This window comes from Mus pahari, chromosome 10 (genome assembly GCF_900095145.1).
Source record: "Mus pahari chromosome 10, PAHARI_EIJ_v1.1, whole genome shotgun sequence".
NCBI lineage: Eukaryota > Metazoa > Chordata > Mammalia > Rodentia > Muridae > Mus > Mus pahari.
Window position 1 is genome coordinate 1,287,665 of NC_034599.1, and position 16,678 is coordinate 1,304,342.

Genomic DNA, 16,678 nt, shown 5'->3' on the forward strand with positions numbered 1-16,678 from the left:
AAAGCTTTTAAGCATGGGGAAATTTTCCTTCTCACTATTAAAAAAAATGCAAATTAAAGTAGCAATTGGATGTCATTTTCACCTCTCAGGATGAGTGAACATTCAAGAGAATAATAATGGCTAGTGTTAGCAAGTCAGAGAAAACAACTCTTCTCACATACTGGAGGTTCTAAATTTATATAGCATCTGTTAAAGGAGAAAAATCTGACCATATCAATTGAAAGTGCAAATCCATGTATTTCACATAGTGATTTCACCACTAGGAGCTGCTGCTATGCTATAGGAGTAATCACAATGGTTCACAGTCACAATAGTAAATGGTGACTGGTGGTGATAGTAAAATGTGGAAATAGTCTACATGTTGGCCCCGAGGGCTGAATATGCTAAGCCTTTAAGATACTGAAACATTTGAAAATTCATAAACATGTGTTAGCTTTAAATAAAAATATGTAAAATGAATACAATGCAGAGCATGATATATTAAAAGTTACTGATGACAACGCTACATTTTGGAACAAACAACTGCATAATAAGAGTGAGTCACACTGATTAGCTTAGGGTACACATTTTCTACATTTGAAAAATAGAATACATTATCAAAAGGATGTAAACATCTCAAATTCTCTTTCTGAATAATTTCTAATATATCGTTGAATGTTTTGCTGAGGGTACAGTAGTTTACTCAAGTGAGATTATGTGATGGCACTTGGAAAACTCACTACTTTACACTTAGGTCAACATTCCTTAACTATCATTCCTTGTTTATTTAGAATTAGAAAACATGTCAATGACAGCCATAGAAAACTTGCTTGACAAATAAGAACAAGTTAAAGTAATTTACTAGAGAAATTTATCATGGCTCTTCATATTCTTAAATGAAATAATTCACCTATAGAACTAGTAGACATCAATTAAAGAGCATTTGTCCTGAAGTGCCAAACAGTTGAGTCATTTGGTTATGTTTTATACATAGTGACATTTGTGACATGAAATTGTGAATATGAAGTAATAGGAGTTTCAGTTGTCAACAGTCAGACTTCTAAAGTCTTCACACTGTATTTCAAGATTCATGGAAGAATCAACATGTGAAGTAAAATGCTGGGCATTCTTGATGACACAATAGAAAATCTTTAAAAATAAATTCTTGATATTTACATTAAGGTCTAAAAAATTTGCAGTCATAAAAGCTGAAGATCACCTTCTTGGTTTGGGATTGAGAAAGGTACTGTAGCAAGAATGACCGTCAGATAGATAGTACAGTGGTTTAGAAAAGTGACCTAAAGATCTGATAGCAATGGTGCTTCATGGCCTTGGGCAAATTTTCTTAAGTGTTTAAATGTCCTTTTGCTATAAAATAATGAAAAGCTATGTTTACCTTTTATAGTTTTATAAAAATGATCATACAAAGCTGAAGCCTCCAGTAATAACTCTTTAATATTATGATTATTACCATCGGGGGCCAAATAAATTTGAGAGAACAGAGAGTCCTCAGCATTGACTCCTGTAAATTATTCAGAGACATTAAAGACCAAGAGACAATTAGATTTAATCCTTTCTAAGTAACCAATGACTTTTAAAAACACAGTGTTCCAGAAGTGGTGATTACAAAGAAAAAGATAACTCCTGTTAAAAAAAAAAAAATAAAGAAGGAGCAGGTACAAAATATGCAGTGCTTTATCCTAAGGAAAGCACTTAAAATCCTTAAGATTACAGTAGGAGAGTCAGATAGTAAGACCAAAGGCATCCCCTTTGAGGAAAAACAAAAAACAGTCTATGTTCCCCATTAGTAAAAACAGAGACAGTTTGTATAGAAAGATTGGCTTCATTAAGAGAAGATGCTCAAACATTGAAGACTATCTCTTTGTATATGCATGCATGATGCACTAACCACACAATTTTGTAAAGTAGGCAAATTCCTTTCCCTCCTTCAATACAATGTAAAGTCATTCATAGAAAGTTTCCTCTTAGCTGAAGGGTTAGCTGTCCCATAGGAGGAATAACAATATGAACTAAGCAGTACTCCCAGAGCTCCCAGGGACTAAATCACCAACCAAAGACTAGACTACACATGGAGGAACGCATGGCTACAACCGCATATGTAGCAGAGGATGGCCTAGTCAGTCATCAATGGGAGGAGAGGACCTTGGTCCTGTGAAGGCTCTATGCCCCAGTGTAGGGGAATGCTAGGGCCAGGAAGCAGGTATGGGTGGGTTGGTGAGCAGGGGGAGGGGAGAGGTGAGAGGGGACTTTCAAAGGGGAAACCAGGAAAGGGGATAACATTTGAAATATAAATAAAATAAATATCTAATTTAAAAAAAAAGAAAAGGAAGTTTCCTTTCTTAGGACATTGTAAGGCTGAGAAGTAGACCCTGGGATTTGTGTATGTAAATTAAACTGCTATCTGTGAGATCAAAAAGCATCTCTATGAAGTATTGAAAACACATAAAACATATATAACCTTTCTAAAGCCTAAATAGAAAATACAAGTACATTGACATACTAAGATTAACTGAAAAATGTTCATTATAAGTGAAAATTAAATTGAATTTGAAAGGCAAGCGAATTTTTCTTCCACTCATTACTGCTGTTAATAAACATTCCTACTCAGTAGCTATGCCTCTCTTGTGCTGATAGATGAAGGAGCTGAATGTTAAGTAACTTACCCTTTCTTATCTTGCAAATTCAAACTCTCTTCTTCAAAAGCCTGATAATTTCCCCTTCCTACCTCTAATTAAAAGATAAGAATGGTCTTGACCAACATACCCAGGAAATTATATATTAGTGGAACATTTGTGTGGTTATTAAAGGAAACCTTTGTAAATTTTTTCTTGTTCCAAAGTACAAATGGACACACTAAAGAGAGTAGATTAAACAAACTACTAGTGGTATTACAATTTGCTTTATAGTTCAAGATTCTACAGCTTTCGACAGAGCTAGTTAGTCCTCCTTACTTGAAGAATTCCACATTTTTTTCTTCCAAACACTGTAACCCACTTTCCTTCAGCCTCCTTTACTTATATTTTTTCTCTCCTCACTGTGTAAGTATTGAATCATTCCGGGGTTGAAGCTCCACAGTCCTTTCCTGCTGTATTCCCTTCATGGCTCTAGCCCACACTGGATCTGCTCTCCACTGGAACTGAGACAAAGATCTCCATTTGTGTTTAATGTTCTACTGTGCAGATTCTTTCAAATCAATCAGTATACATGAAGCTCACCTTCTTCACCCAAACCTCTGCCCATGTACCTATTCTCTGCATTAGTCAGTATCACTAGTAAATCATTTTCCCTAAGGGCATAGATATGAGCTAACAATCTTTATTCTCGCCACACTTTTCTGCCACCCTCCCACATAGCTATCAGTAAGTCCTGACGAGCATTCTGTATTTGGGGACATGTGAGTTCTTTTCTCTTCTGTTCTTCTACTTTAACCTAAGCATCCATCACTTTAAATTGCATTACTCTGACATTTAACTAATGGGACTTCTGTTTTCCATTATTTACCCTTCCAAAATGTTCTTCTGCCGCCCTATTGCTCTTGTAAATGCAAATCTGATCCTGTCCTCATGCAGTTCAAATAATTTATGAGTCCTCTTTCCCTTTCATGGGGTCTCCTTGCAACAGCTATAGAGATTTCTACAACTCCACAAAGCTTTGTTCCATCTGCTCCCTCTTATGCTTTTCTGACTCCTCCTAGTCCAAACTAGCTCTGAAAGACCTGGCTTCCTGTACCTGCTCTCTTCTCGTGTACTCTCTTTTATCTACTCATAGCCTTGTTTTTTTTTTGTTTTTTTTTTTTTTTTTTTGGATGACTCAGATAGAGGCTGAAATGAAACCCTAATTAGACAACATCACTAAATGAGCTAAGTTTAGTGCACTTACCATTCCTGTATTTTTCTGTGTTGTAGCAAGAAGCTTCTCTTTTATAGCACTTATTCTTGCTTTGTCATAATTTATACTAAACCTGATCTGTCTCTTTCACCTACAGTATGAGCTCATGAAAGATAGCAGCTACTATTAAAATGTTTTGTATTCTGAGTTTCTTGTAGAGTATCTTATGTAGAATTTCTCTTCCTGAATATTTTAATAAATAAAAGAACATATCCATTATTTAATCTCATAAATGAATAGATGGATTTTATACCTAATATGATTTTATCCTTTGCTTCAACATTCACTGCCATTTGATTAATGCACAAATTGCCCAGAACTGTCTTGCTCAATTTTCTTCAAAATACTGCAATTCGGGAAAGGATGAATGGAAATTTTTTTTTCTGTCCAATTTGAGCAATCTCAATACAGATGTTTTATTTGTCATAACATGGCAAATTTTTTTGGAGTGATACATAGAAGGCCTGGTAAAAACACCTACAAAGACTGACAAGCAAAGAAACTACTTTGAGCCAGAAGATATAAAGCTAAAGTGTTAGTAAGGTCTGGCTCTTCAGACTGTTTAATGTAACATTGATTTGGGGCAAATTAAATCATGTTATGTGAAAGCGGTCCTAAACTAGAGCACGGTCTCAGAACATAAAGTTACAGCACGTCATTTAGAATTTGCCTTTAAAATTCAGATAGATAGTGGAATTCCTCTGTATATAAGATATAGAGAAATGTATTATTGATAGATAGGCAAATGATAGATGGTTGATGGACAAATTATTTCTCATTGGAAAGAAGTGAACATTCTTTTCTTCTTCCCAAAATAAACAGACCTTGAGAAAAAACACCAATTTGGGGAAAAATAAAGAGTTTTTTATAGTTTGTGAAAGTCTTACAAATTTTCATGTAACCACCCTGAAACACATCAATTATAACTTTTTTAAATTATAAAATGTCATATCATTTACAAAGCAGAGAACTAAAGCCATGAGACTCATAATTCTGTCACTAGTCTTAGAATGGAAGATTGGGAATATAGAAAATCACTAGAAAAAAAATTTGCTTCAAGTCAATTTAGGTTGTTTTGTCAATTCAAACCATAAAAGCCTAACAAATCACAGCTTAGTAACTAATTTTTCTAAAACCAAATGCAAACACACTTAATTCTATTGTATATTTTATATCTTTCTTTTGAAGGATAAAAATTTATCTGCAGCCTGCTTAGGATTATTTCTGCAGCCGAACGCACTCTCTTATCTTTTATAAGACCTGATATTCCAAAAGTGAAGAACATGCAACAATCTTTAAGCATTGTTGAATTTGACTCCAGATTTGATAAAAGGGTACCCTTAACCTCAATGTGCTTGTACTAATGTACAAGAGGGAACTTATATGAAGCATGTTTTATGTAATTTCATATTCTCTATAAATTTAAATAAACTATATTTTATGTATCCTGTTACTTTTACTATTGCCCTTGAATATTTCAATTTTGCAAGTAAATTGTCCAAAAAAAAAAGTTAGATTTACCTTTGATAAAAGAATAGACATGAGAAGATTGATCTCTGTGAGTTCAAGGCCAGCCTGGTCTACAGAACAAGTTCCAGGACAGGCAGGACTACACAGAGAAGCACTGTCTTTAAGAAAGAAAAGAAAAAAAGAAAAAAGAAAAAGAAAGAAAGAAAGAAAAGAAAGATATGAACGGTATCAGGCATGGTGGCATCCACTTCTACTGACAGCACTTAGGAGGGCTGAGACAGTGGGATCATGAATTATAGGCTACAAGAGTGTTATCCTATCTCAAAACCAAACTACTTTCTTTATAGTTATTATAGTGTAATATACAATTATTCAATGTTTGTAACTTCTCTATCAGCATCTGCTAAACAATTGAGCAGACTGTCTAGGCAGAGAAATAGACAAAATAAGGACACTATTAGGAACTAGGTAAACAAAAGTACCAATCAGGTAGTCCTCTCTACAGATTGTCAAAGTTGGAATCAGTCTAGAACTCTACAACTTCCTTTGGTGTCTTGGCTATGTATCAGGTTTTTTATTTTTAATTTAAAGCATCATTTCACGCACAGGATGTAGGTAGATAATATCACAGAGGCTGGTTGGTCACAGGATGTTGTTTCTATAGATAATTTAAATTCATAATACAATGTTTCAAATATTTCTGTATTTTAAAAAACTTGGTGATAGACCAAGTTTAGTGTTTGTTTACTAGTTTGGTAAAATTTAACAAACTATTCTCCAAACTAAATATTTTTTAAGTACTGAAAATATATCTGCAAAGTTAGGCTGTTGTGAGTTGTATCAAATGCTTTGTAAGAACATTACCAATTTTTTTACAGATAGAACTATATTGATACTTATACAAAATACATTTATTTAAAGATTGTAATTAAGAAACACAGAGAATATTGATTGTGTAAGTCTGGAATATCTGTTTTCATCATCTTGCATGCTTTTATGGGTCACAATAGTGAAATAGTGTACATATCCAATGACACTAAATGTTTGAGTCAAAGTGCTACTTATTACACTTTTGTTATTGAAATTGGTTATAATTTTATTATCTGTACATCTAATTTCCTTTATAATAACCAGTGAAATTTGACTACCAGTATAAATACTTTTACTATCTGTCAATATAAATACTTAAGAATAAAAAGCAGTAATTTAATTTAAATACTGCTGAAGATAAATTATGGCTAACAATAAAATTACTGCTTCCTTCAGCAATATGATACTTACACCCGCAAAATTACTCCATTTGAGTTATTCATGTCCAGTTTTACAAGCTGGTGAACTATATACATTTAGTAGTTTAGAGCTAAACAACCTTTTTAGAAGACAAACTTAATTTTGGTCCCATAACTAGCATTAGATTAAGTCTTTTTAACAGGTAACCAATGCATTTTATTCTTACGTCTGTTTTTGTGTGAGTATAGTTCCCATAAAAGAAATTAAATGTACCCTGACTAATGTTCATACAGAGAAGAAACCCAAGATGATAAAGATTCAGTATCAGAATACCACAACTAAAATAATAGAGTATAAGAAATATTATTTGTATTCATTCCAAAATAACAAGTTTGAAAATCAGTCTTTGCTATTACAAAAGAAAAAAAAAAAACAAACCTCATGTTAAATTTCAAGGTCTATTTTTACCATTTGGTACTAAAAGGCATAAAATTTGACAGATTAGGTTGATGTATAGTTACTGCTTAGGATTTACCTTACTTACTATGGAATCATATGTGTATGTGCTTTGGAATACTCTATTCAATAAACACCAACCACCTGACTCACATTCTCCACCGCCTGTAACCAAACACAGTTTGGATTTATCTAAAGGGCGTTTGGTATAGTCATTTATCAAGAAAAAATATTCTTTTTTTTTTTCACTAGAAAACATTTTTGCTATTTACTATTTGCTTTTAAACATATTTTTAAACATCTACACAGAACCAATTGTACATGAACATGAAAAACATTAAACTGTCAACACTGTGTGAAACTTGAATATATCTAAAGTTACTTGTTTAAGTCCCCTCAGTCTTTACTTGTGGGAGCAACATCCTCTATAGCTTATACTTTTAAAGTTCTATTATCATGTAGCCAGCTGCCACATTCTCAATTTACCATTGCTTTGCCACTATCATTTATTTCATGCATAATTTGTTACATAACTAAAATACTTCTAGTTAAAATAATACTAAGTGAGGATAACTGATAGTCTGGAGAGAGTTAGCACTTTAGAGTTTTAAAAGCTGAATGTGATTGTGCAACCATTCTGGCTCTTAAGATGTTAATTTGTGAAAACAAATCACAGTGTACTACAACATTTTGGAAACTCATTCAAAGTTAAATGATACTATGCAAATGTAATTAATGGTTGACAATCTATCCCAAATATATCTGAACAATAAATTAATTTCCAAGTTGGTAAGATTTTGAGAAAATCTTAGGAAAGTCATGAGATAAATCTATTTTCTGTTCTACTTCTTTCTTTTTTCAGTTTATTTTCTTGTCCTAACAATTTTTAATTAAAAGATTTTCAAACTTGGTGCAATAGAAACAAAGCACATACTATTTTATGTAGAACCACTTCTATATGTTTCAGACAATCCAGAAACATTTTTAACAAAAGTATATATGCACAGAAAACTGAGGAAGCATCTGAAGCATACCCACATTTAAAGAACCCAAAGCCAGAGCAGTCATTGATGGGTTGCATCCTAGTGTTTTACATTAATGCCATTAGTTAGTTTTTTAGCCACATCAAGTTCCATAGTATTTTGATGGGGGACATATTCCAGGTAGCATTCTATGGGGTCACCCATTTAGTTTCATTATGTGGGAGATTCAGCTGGATTGGTTTTAGAATCCAAGTAGATCAGAGACTAAAATGATGGGCAATAGGGTAGGGCTTCATGGAGTTCCACGCACAGATATCCATTAAGACAGCAAGAGACATTTACAACCTCCAACATAAGGGCAGAGCAGCCTCCAGTGACATCACTGGATCTTATGTAGTATCTACTGACTGACTTAAATGCATTTTCCACATCACCACTCTCTGGCATCCTTCCATGGCTTTTACTACTGGGAAGAGCATGTGTCTTCTTTAAAAGGAAGACAGACATTTACTTCAGTGAAAATCAAGAAGAACCCAAAAAAGATGGAATAAAACACTAAACTGAGTACATTTTTCACTAGTATTCAGAAGACAGGAACAATGCTAAACATTACAGGAGAATTCAGCTTATGTGATCTAGGCAGGAAAATTAAAAGGCAGAAAGGGAAAAAAAGAAAAGGGCGAGAGGGAGGGAGGCAAGGAAGGGTGGCAGGAAGCAAAGGAGGGAAGGAGACTAAACCTTTTAAACTGTTTTTTTTTTTTTTTCTAACATCACCGTTATAATCTAGATTTTTTTCTAGAAAATTCCTAACAAAGAAAGAAATCCCACTAGCTCATTTTAGATCTCTTTCAATTTAGCCGCAACTTATATTTTACTTACATGCATTTGTCACAGCAAAACTGTTGGCAGTCTCAATGTTGTCCACATGAGGTACCAAATTAAAAGGGGCTTCGGATGCATTGGGGCTGGTATTATGAAGAAAGATAGCTAGCCGAAAAGCAGTGTATTCCTGGTCTGTGTTTCGGATAAAGAGACCACCTACAAAAGACAGCAGGAAACGCTCACTCAATGATTCCTGTTCTAAGTGTTACACCTAGTTCCATGACTGTCAAACATATCTCCAACCGCAAGCACACACAATTAAGGAGCTCTTTTACTATATCATAGGGGCTGCCTTTTGTCCCTGCAACGCATGCTTAATGTTTTAGTCTTCAAGGCATTTCAGCTTTTTCTTGTTTCAATCTGTCATGATCACAATGACCTCTGAGACAATTTAGTGTATCTTGCTTTCTTTCCCTGCCCTCTTTAGTATTCTCTCATCACATCATTGTATCAGCCAGTCCAGTTCAGGACATCTTTTTCCAGCAGGGAATATGCAGATGGATAGAGAAGAGATTTCCATCAAAATACAGGACATGAACGAAGGTATGTGAAGGCGCACAAGAGAGCGGGTTTAGAAGGGGGAGAACTTAGTTTGACCCCCGATTTTGTGTACCCGGTCCAATTAGTTCGGTTTTGTGTACAGTCCACACACACACACACACACACACACACACACACACACACACACACACACACACACACACACAAATGATGCAGTGTTTGAGGTTGGGCTGGGCTGGGTTGGAAGAAATTCAATAGCTGAGTCCCATCAACAGACAGGAGAGGAGAATGGCGAGCATGGTGGAGGAAGGGAGGGTCGCAAGAAACGAGGGTGGGGAGATACAGAACAGAAGCTTAAGTCAAAAGCAAAATAAACCAACGAAGGTTCCTCGAAAAGGGTCTAACATTTGAATATGCCAACTGGCAAGGCAACAAGGAAAGAAGTGAGGGCAGAAAATGCCTCCCCCCCCCCCGAGTCTACTTCTGTAACAGCGAGAATGCTGCAGCTTGCAGAATAGCAAAAAGTGAGTTTAAAAAAATAAAACGAAAACCAAAATAAAACTCGGCATTTCCTCTTGCTCTACGAAAACGAGTTTTTTTTTTAAAAAAAAAAAAAAGAGTATAAAATGCAATCAAAATCCATGAAGGTTTGATTGATTGTTTGTTTATTTATTGTTTTCTCTTTCCTCAACTTCTTTCATTCCTACTTTAACCTGCTGTAGAGCAAGAAGGAACTTGAGTCAGGGTTGGGTGTGCTAGCCTGAACTTGCACGGAGAAGGTCTGCTTGAAAAGGGAAAGCTCCTCCGTAGGAATCCTTACTGCAACTCATTTACCTCACATCAGCCACATGCACCTCTTCCCCAGCTTCTCTTACCTATTTGAACGCTGCTCGGAAAGGCTCCCATGGCGAGTCCCCAAAATCCAGAAAACAACAAGACAATCTGCCTGCAAATAATCCTCATCTTCTTTGCTCCTCTCCCTGGTGAGCGCTCTCCTCTTTCTCTCTCACTCTTGCTAAAGGATTTTCAGAGAGGCATTGAAGACGATGGCGCTAAAATTCAAAGAAAGAGAGAGAGAGAGAGAGAGAGAGAGAGAGAGAGAGAGAGAGAGAGAGAGAGAGAGAGAGAGAGAGAGAGAGAGAGAGAGAAGAGGAGAAAGAAAAAGAGAAAAGGTTTGGGTGCTTTGAGGTTGTGACAGTTTTCCCTTAACAATCCATCGCCAGCTGCCAGATGTTTCCCGCAGTCTCCATAGCCCTGAGGGAGGTTTTCTGTCCTGCTGATAATGTTCATGCAGAAGATGGTGGTGGCCGGTCTAGCTGCTGCTCTGCTCACAGAGATGAGACATGCGCTCTGTCTGTGGCTCACTTGCGCTTCCCTGCTCACATCCACACCGTTGCGGGCGCTACAAGCGCTCCGCAGCTCACAGCCGACCCCCGCCCGGGCTACAGCATCCCTGAGCGCTTCCCTTGCCTCGGTACCGGTACCCGAGCGTGCATTCCCACCATGGACCCTCGCCCCTTGCCCCTTGCTCCTCGCCTCCCACTCCCTTTCCCCAGCCTGTACTCACCAGATCGCCCAGGTCTTCAGGGAGGCTCTGGAGCGAGTCTGCAGGCTGGGGTTTTGGCGTACAGACTCCAGTGTCTGATCCCCTTCCTCCTATCTTCCCCGCGTTTGCCGAGGAACCCGCTCTGGAGGTGAGGGCCCCTCTCCAGAACCAGTCTTTTTCTTTTTATGCCCTCCAAGTCGCCTTTGGATTCTTGGTTGAGCTTGGCAGGAAACTACCCCGGGGGGCCGGGTATGCCAGCCCGGATCCCGGGCTGGGGGGTTGGAGAGGAAGTTAGCACCTCCCCATGGTCTCAGTCCCCTGCAGCATCCTTGCAGGCTCGCGGGAGGACAAGCTGCCTCCCGGCTCCCAGCCCTTTCCTCTCAGCCTTGCCCAGCCTAGTCCGCTTCTGCTATTGGATTGCGCGCTCGCGCGCGCGCCCGCGCACACGAGGAGAGACTTCATTGCTGCAACTGCAGCAAAGATTTCTCACCAGCAAACAAACAGGGGAATCTGCAAAGCCCTTGAAGCGAATGGATGCGGTAAAGGTGCTCAGAGAAGGAGAGGAGCGAGGAGGGGGACAAGGCAGCCCCGGGGTGATGAGGATGGGGTCCAGAAGGGAAGAATTTGAGGAGGTAAGGGTTGTGAAAGTCAGAGAAGTTTACATGGTAGAAAAGGGAGGTGTATGTGAGGGGGTGTGCAAGGGAGGAAGAGGAGAGGGATGGGGGGTTAGCAAGAAACACTCAGAGATCTCTAATATGTTCTTTAAAGGGCACTAGGCAGAATTAGGAATTAACATTGAGAAGTATAAATTAAGAAAAGCACTTAAAGACTGCAGTTCATTTCTATTCAGTGATTCCCCCCCAAAGGGTGCTTTCCTGCAGTGTGTGTGTGTGTGTGTGTGTGTGTGTGTGGTAAGTGTATTGTGTGTTGTTGTGTGTGTGTTTCCATATACATCTCCTTTGCTTGGGGATTTGGAAAACTCATTCTACTTACAGTCACCTCCAAGAAGACATGGCTTTTGCAGATGAAGTCAGCAAGTTAGTTTGAGTTTGTATAAGAAAGTAGAAAGGAATTACGCTAGGTTTTTAGGAATTACGCTAGGTTTTTGTTCAGAGAGTCGCCTTTAAAGCTGTCATTTCACTGGCTGACTTTGTATGGGAAGAGGCTGGGACACCTCCAATGGAGGTGATTGCCGTACCTGTAGACAACATGGATGATAGCTTTCTAATATCCCAATACAAAGTAATATGTCCTAAGGAGAAATGACAGTAACCTGAGTCTTCAATGATATTCTTTAAAATTCAGGAGGGAATCCCAGGAGACCTCAACTGTACTCAAAAACTATAGACAACTGAGGAGAACTGGGAGTGGGGGAGATTGTCTTCCACAGAATAACAAACCAATTGGTTATCCTTGGGCAAACAGTTAACTCTGAAAATACACATACAAGTAATATTTCATGGACTTAGCAAGTTTATATTTAGAATAAATATGTATATATATATATATACTCCTGTGATATATATTATCACATGAACAATTGAAAAGGAGGCCATAGATTTTAAGATGAGTAGGGATGGGTTTAGAGTTTGGGAGCCTTTGGAGGGAGGAAATGGAAAGGAGAATTGTAGTAATTCAATTACACTCTCATAAACTAACAAAAAAAGTTACTGAAAATGGAATAGTACCTCTCATCATATTTTTAAAGGAATAAAGCAAGTGCCTGAGTGTGTCTGATAAAATGTGTAAAGGGGAAGCTGATGACTTATTTCAAATTGCAGCAAGAATTTACCTGGTAAAATCTTTCTTGAAATATGAGTTAACTTTATCTCTTCAGGTTGCCTTCCCCCTTCTTATTTCATATCATAAAACATGGATAGTATCCAGACATACATATTTGTTGGGTTTATTAATATTAGCTGGGATAACAAATAGCAAATTTATATATTCATCACCTCAGTATTTCTCATTTTTGTTTTGTTTTGAAAACATGTGAAATTCGCTTTGATGATTTTGAATTCACATGCATGTAATCAAAAGGGAAAGCTTGAATATTGTTGGTGGGATAAGATTCAATGTGACTATTGCAATAAACACAGTGGAGATTCCTCACGCAACTAGAAATATCATTCATGTCTTTTTATTACATGTGACTAGTGACCTGTTTTGTAGTTTGGAGAATATATTTTAAACCCTTTGCTAAAACTTCAAAATGTTCTTCTGCTTCCTCAATTCTTTGTTTGCTTTTAAAATCACATCCTTTCAAAAAATGTTCCATCAACATTCCTGTTACATCTCAGCACAAATTGTTATTGTACAAATTCTAAGTAATTGGATTACACAAATCATACATTGTCATTTTGGTTTATGAGGCATTACTTTTGCACAAAAACAGGGATTTGTTTTCTTTTTTATCTTTTCTGTTTTGTGAAGACTAAGGCTGCAAATAAAAGCATTCTGCTTCTGTTATAAGAGATAATAAAATAAGCTACACAAAACTTATGTTGCATTAAAATAAAATTAAAATTTCAAACATACTAAACACTTTAACTTCTACTTGAGAAAGTTTTGATCTTTGCAAAGGTGATTATCAACTTTTCTCAAAATTGAAAAATTGGAGCTTTCACAAGTTCTAAAAGCAGCACTGAGTTGGATGGATGCAGGACAGGCTTTATTTGTCTTGTAGAGCTGTCACATAGACTGGTAAGAATATAGACTCTGTCTACACTCTTCACACATAGTAATGCTTTTATTTTCATTTTCTAACTAGTTAACCCATCAACTTTATTTTACTAGTCTAAACTCTTTTTCTTATATAAGTATATCATATACATATACTAGTTTTAACTAGGGCATCTGAGTGTTGTGGCACAAAGGGGAACAACACCAACACCTTCTCTACTGTTACTAGAGGACCTGCAATGGTTATGAGTCCTGTCTAGGACTAGAACATTTTACACAGAATTATATTGATTATCAGGTGTTTGCTGTAAGATTCTGTAATGTCTCTGTTAAAATTTATGGGACCAATAAGTTTATGATACAATAAGGTATCTGGAAGTTGAAAATAAATGAAGAATTCATGTTATTTAGAAAAAATAGTGTGGCCTGCCACAAGGGTTTCAGGGTTGTGGAGTAATAATCGTTGCTGCACTTCAGATATGAGACTTCCAGGTTCCTGACCTGGAATCATATTAATGTCACTACAACATTAGCATTGTCTTATTACTGGATTTTCTGTTCTAACAATATCTTTAAATTTTCCCTACAGTGTTGACATAAAGTAGGCAATGTTTGTCATTAAAGTATGCCCGAAAAAATGTGGTCAAGGCTTTGAGAGAGCCCAAAGTGAAAGGTGAGCAATTCAAGACTTGAAGGTGGTATGGACTAAGGTCACAGAGCAAGAGAATTTGGTTTTCTATTGATTTGCAAAGACAGTCAGGTAGGGATTAGTCACATGTTGAACATGAATGAACATAAGCCTTTTTGAATGCTGAAAATTCAACTTAATGAGAAGTGGTGAAAGTGAAGCCAGAAAGCAACAAACTAAGTGGATGTAAACTTTCTCAGCAACTTTGTCTGCATCTACTAGATGGAGATGTATGGAGAAGGTACAAGCAAACTAATAAAAATGATACTTTTTGCTTAGACTAAAAAATGTTACGTCCATGTGGTAAAGTTACAGAATGGGGCTGGGGGCACAGAAAATAAATTAAGCATTTTGATACTCTAGGAGAGAATCTACTATTTGAGTAAAATGTAACTCTTTAACCCTAAACACTGCCTTTAAGTTCTTATATCTAAAGATATACTACACAAATTAGAAATATTTGAGGCACTTTTGGTCTCAACAAAACACAGAACAATCTATAAGCCCATTGATTGTTGAGAGTATTGGTGGCAGTCAGTGTTAATTGTAAATTTGACAAGGTCTAGAGTCACCTGGGAGATTGGGCATGCTTGTGGGAAGTTACCTTGGTTATATTAATCAATGTGGAACAACCCATCTTAATTTTTGGCAGGACTCTTCCTTGGGCAACATGTTGGACTGTACAAATGGAGAAAGGAGAGTAAGCAGCAACATGTAAGACTTTAACTCCCACCATTTCTGGATTTGTAGATGCAGCGTGGCCAGGTGCTTCAAGCTTCTGTTGCTTTGACTTGTATGCCCAATGACTATACCTTGAACTGTAATTCAAATAAACCACTTCTCCCTTAAATCATTTTTGTTGACTCTTTTGTCATAGAAACAAGAATATAAAATAAGAAAATATTTTATTATGATATGGTACATCTGTCAGTATAGGGGTATACCCACACAATTATCCAAAGATAGAAAAATGTCTCTATAGACCATTGAATGATCAGTTTTAGACACTAGGAATTGATGTTATATCTCTATTTCATTTTATAAGTAAAAAATAAAAACAATCATATTAATGTCACTACAACATACTGCAGGGTTATCATATATGTTTTCTTCCCTGGTAATATAATTATTTATTTTCCTAGAAATCCTGTTTAACCTTATTAGAATACTATATCATATATACATACACATACACACACATATACAAACACGCACTCACATGCTGTTATTGATTTGCTCACAGTATTTGTTTATGTATGTGGCAAATGATCTATATATCTATTGCATCTATGTATCTATTGCATCATATGAATATAATATGCTTATAATTCTTTATTACATGCATGTGGTTTAAGCTAAAAGTGTTGAAAGTTATTTCTTACTTGCATCTCCAAGTGAACTCCAATACTTTAATACTCAATATCACTCATTCACTTTCCATCATTCAGATAATTTATCAAAATGTATTTACTCATGATATTAAACAGAAATTTAAGGTTTCCCAAGGAAGAAAATTAGAAGGCAATTTTTTTTCCAACTTTTGATCTATTATGGTTACTTATCTGTCTTCTAGGAAAACATTGACTTTCAGAGCTCTGTAAATGTACGATATTATTGTATTTAATTCTGTAAGTGGGGATTGCATTTTCAAGATGAATATCAGTAATTTAATAAATTACTTGTGCATTTGTTAGCAAAGCCTTTTCCTGTAAGGAGTGTTGTTTTTATATGTTTGAATATATTTCCTCCTACTGAGCTAATACTTCTCAATTTTCATCATTTTTTCTGGAAGTACTCTCAAGCAATAAGAGCTATACCTTGCCACCTCACAGAGGGCAGAGTTGCACCTTTGTATCTGGAAGACAACCTGGCTTGAAGTCAGTACACTTATCTTGGCCTATAGCAGTTGCTTGACTAATCTTTTGACATCTGTCTACCTTACATGGTCTTTTTGTGAAACCGATTAACATCATGTGTCACTTTAATGTGAATAAATTATCCACTTTCCTGGAACACAGAATTTTCATTACTTTGAAAAAGATTATTTTTCTGGTTTCACTTCTCATTCCTCTCCAGAGCCATTGTAACTGAAGGAAGTCATGGAGGAGAAGCTAGCAATCTTTCTCTTACTGGGTTATTCATTCACTATGCATTTTAGATTATTTTCTCTGAATCATCATATCATGAGGAAATAAAAAGTTTTACTGGGGAATTATTTTCTAAAAAAATTGCAAACGTGTGTGTGTGTGTGTGTGTGTGTGTGTGTGTGTGTATGTGTGTGTGTGTGTGTAAATTAATGTACATAGCTAAGCACAAAAAAATAATGGCAAAAGCTCAATTCCATATCTTTCA

General features: G+C 36.3%; 1 protein-coding gene and 1 long non-coding RNA gene across 11 annotated transcripts in view; one reads left to right on the forward strand and one right to left on the reverse strand.

Moving 5' to 3' along the window:
- Gria4 (glutamate ionotropic receptor AMPA type subunit 4) overlaps window positions 1-11,403 on the reverse strand; it is a 379,870-nt gene extending 368,467 nt beyond the window's left edge. For 5 of the 10 annotated variants that reach the window (XM_021205901.2, XM_029543717.1, XM_029543718.1 and 2 more), the window contains exons 1-3: window positions 10,978-11,403; window positions 10,286-10,462; window positions 8,907-9,065 (exon numbers count right to left, since the gene is read on the reverse strand). In XM_021205901.2, the coding sequence (XP_021061560.1) occupies window positions 8,907-9,065; window positions 10,286-10,373 (247 nt within the window). In that variant the 5' untranslated portion in view covers window positions 10,374-10,462; window positions 10,978-11,403. The remainder of the gene's footprint in view (window positions 1-8,906; window positions 9,066-10,285; window positions 10,463-10,977) is intronic. The other 5 variants (XM_029543716.1, XM_029543720.1, XM_021205902.2 and 2 more) reach the window with 3 other exon arrangements.
- Window positions 11,401-15,158, forward strand: LOC115064833. The gene is made up of 3 exons (XR_003844664.1): window positions 11,401-11,588; window positions 14,228-14,311; window positions 14,979-15,158. It is a non-coding gene; the product is annotated as an uncharacterized LOC115064833 (long non-coding RNA).
- The last annotated feature ends 1,520 nt before the right edge of the window (window positions 15,159-16,678 follow it).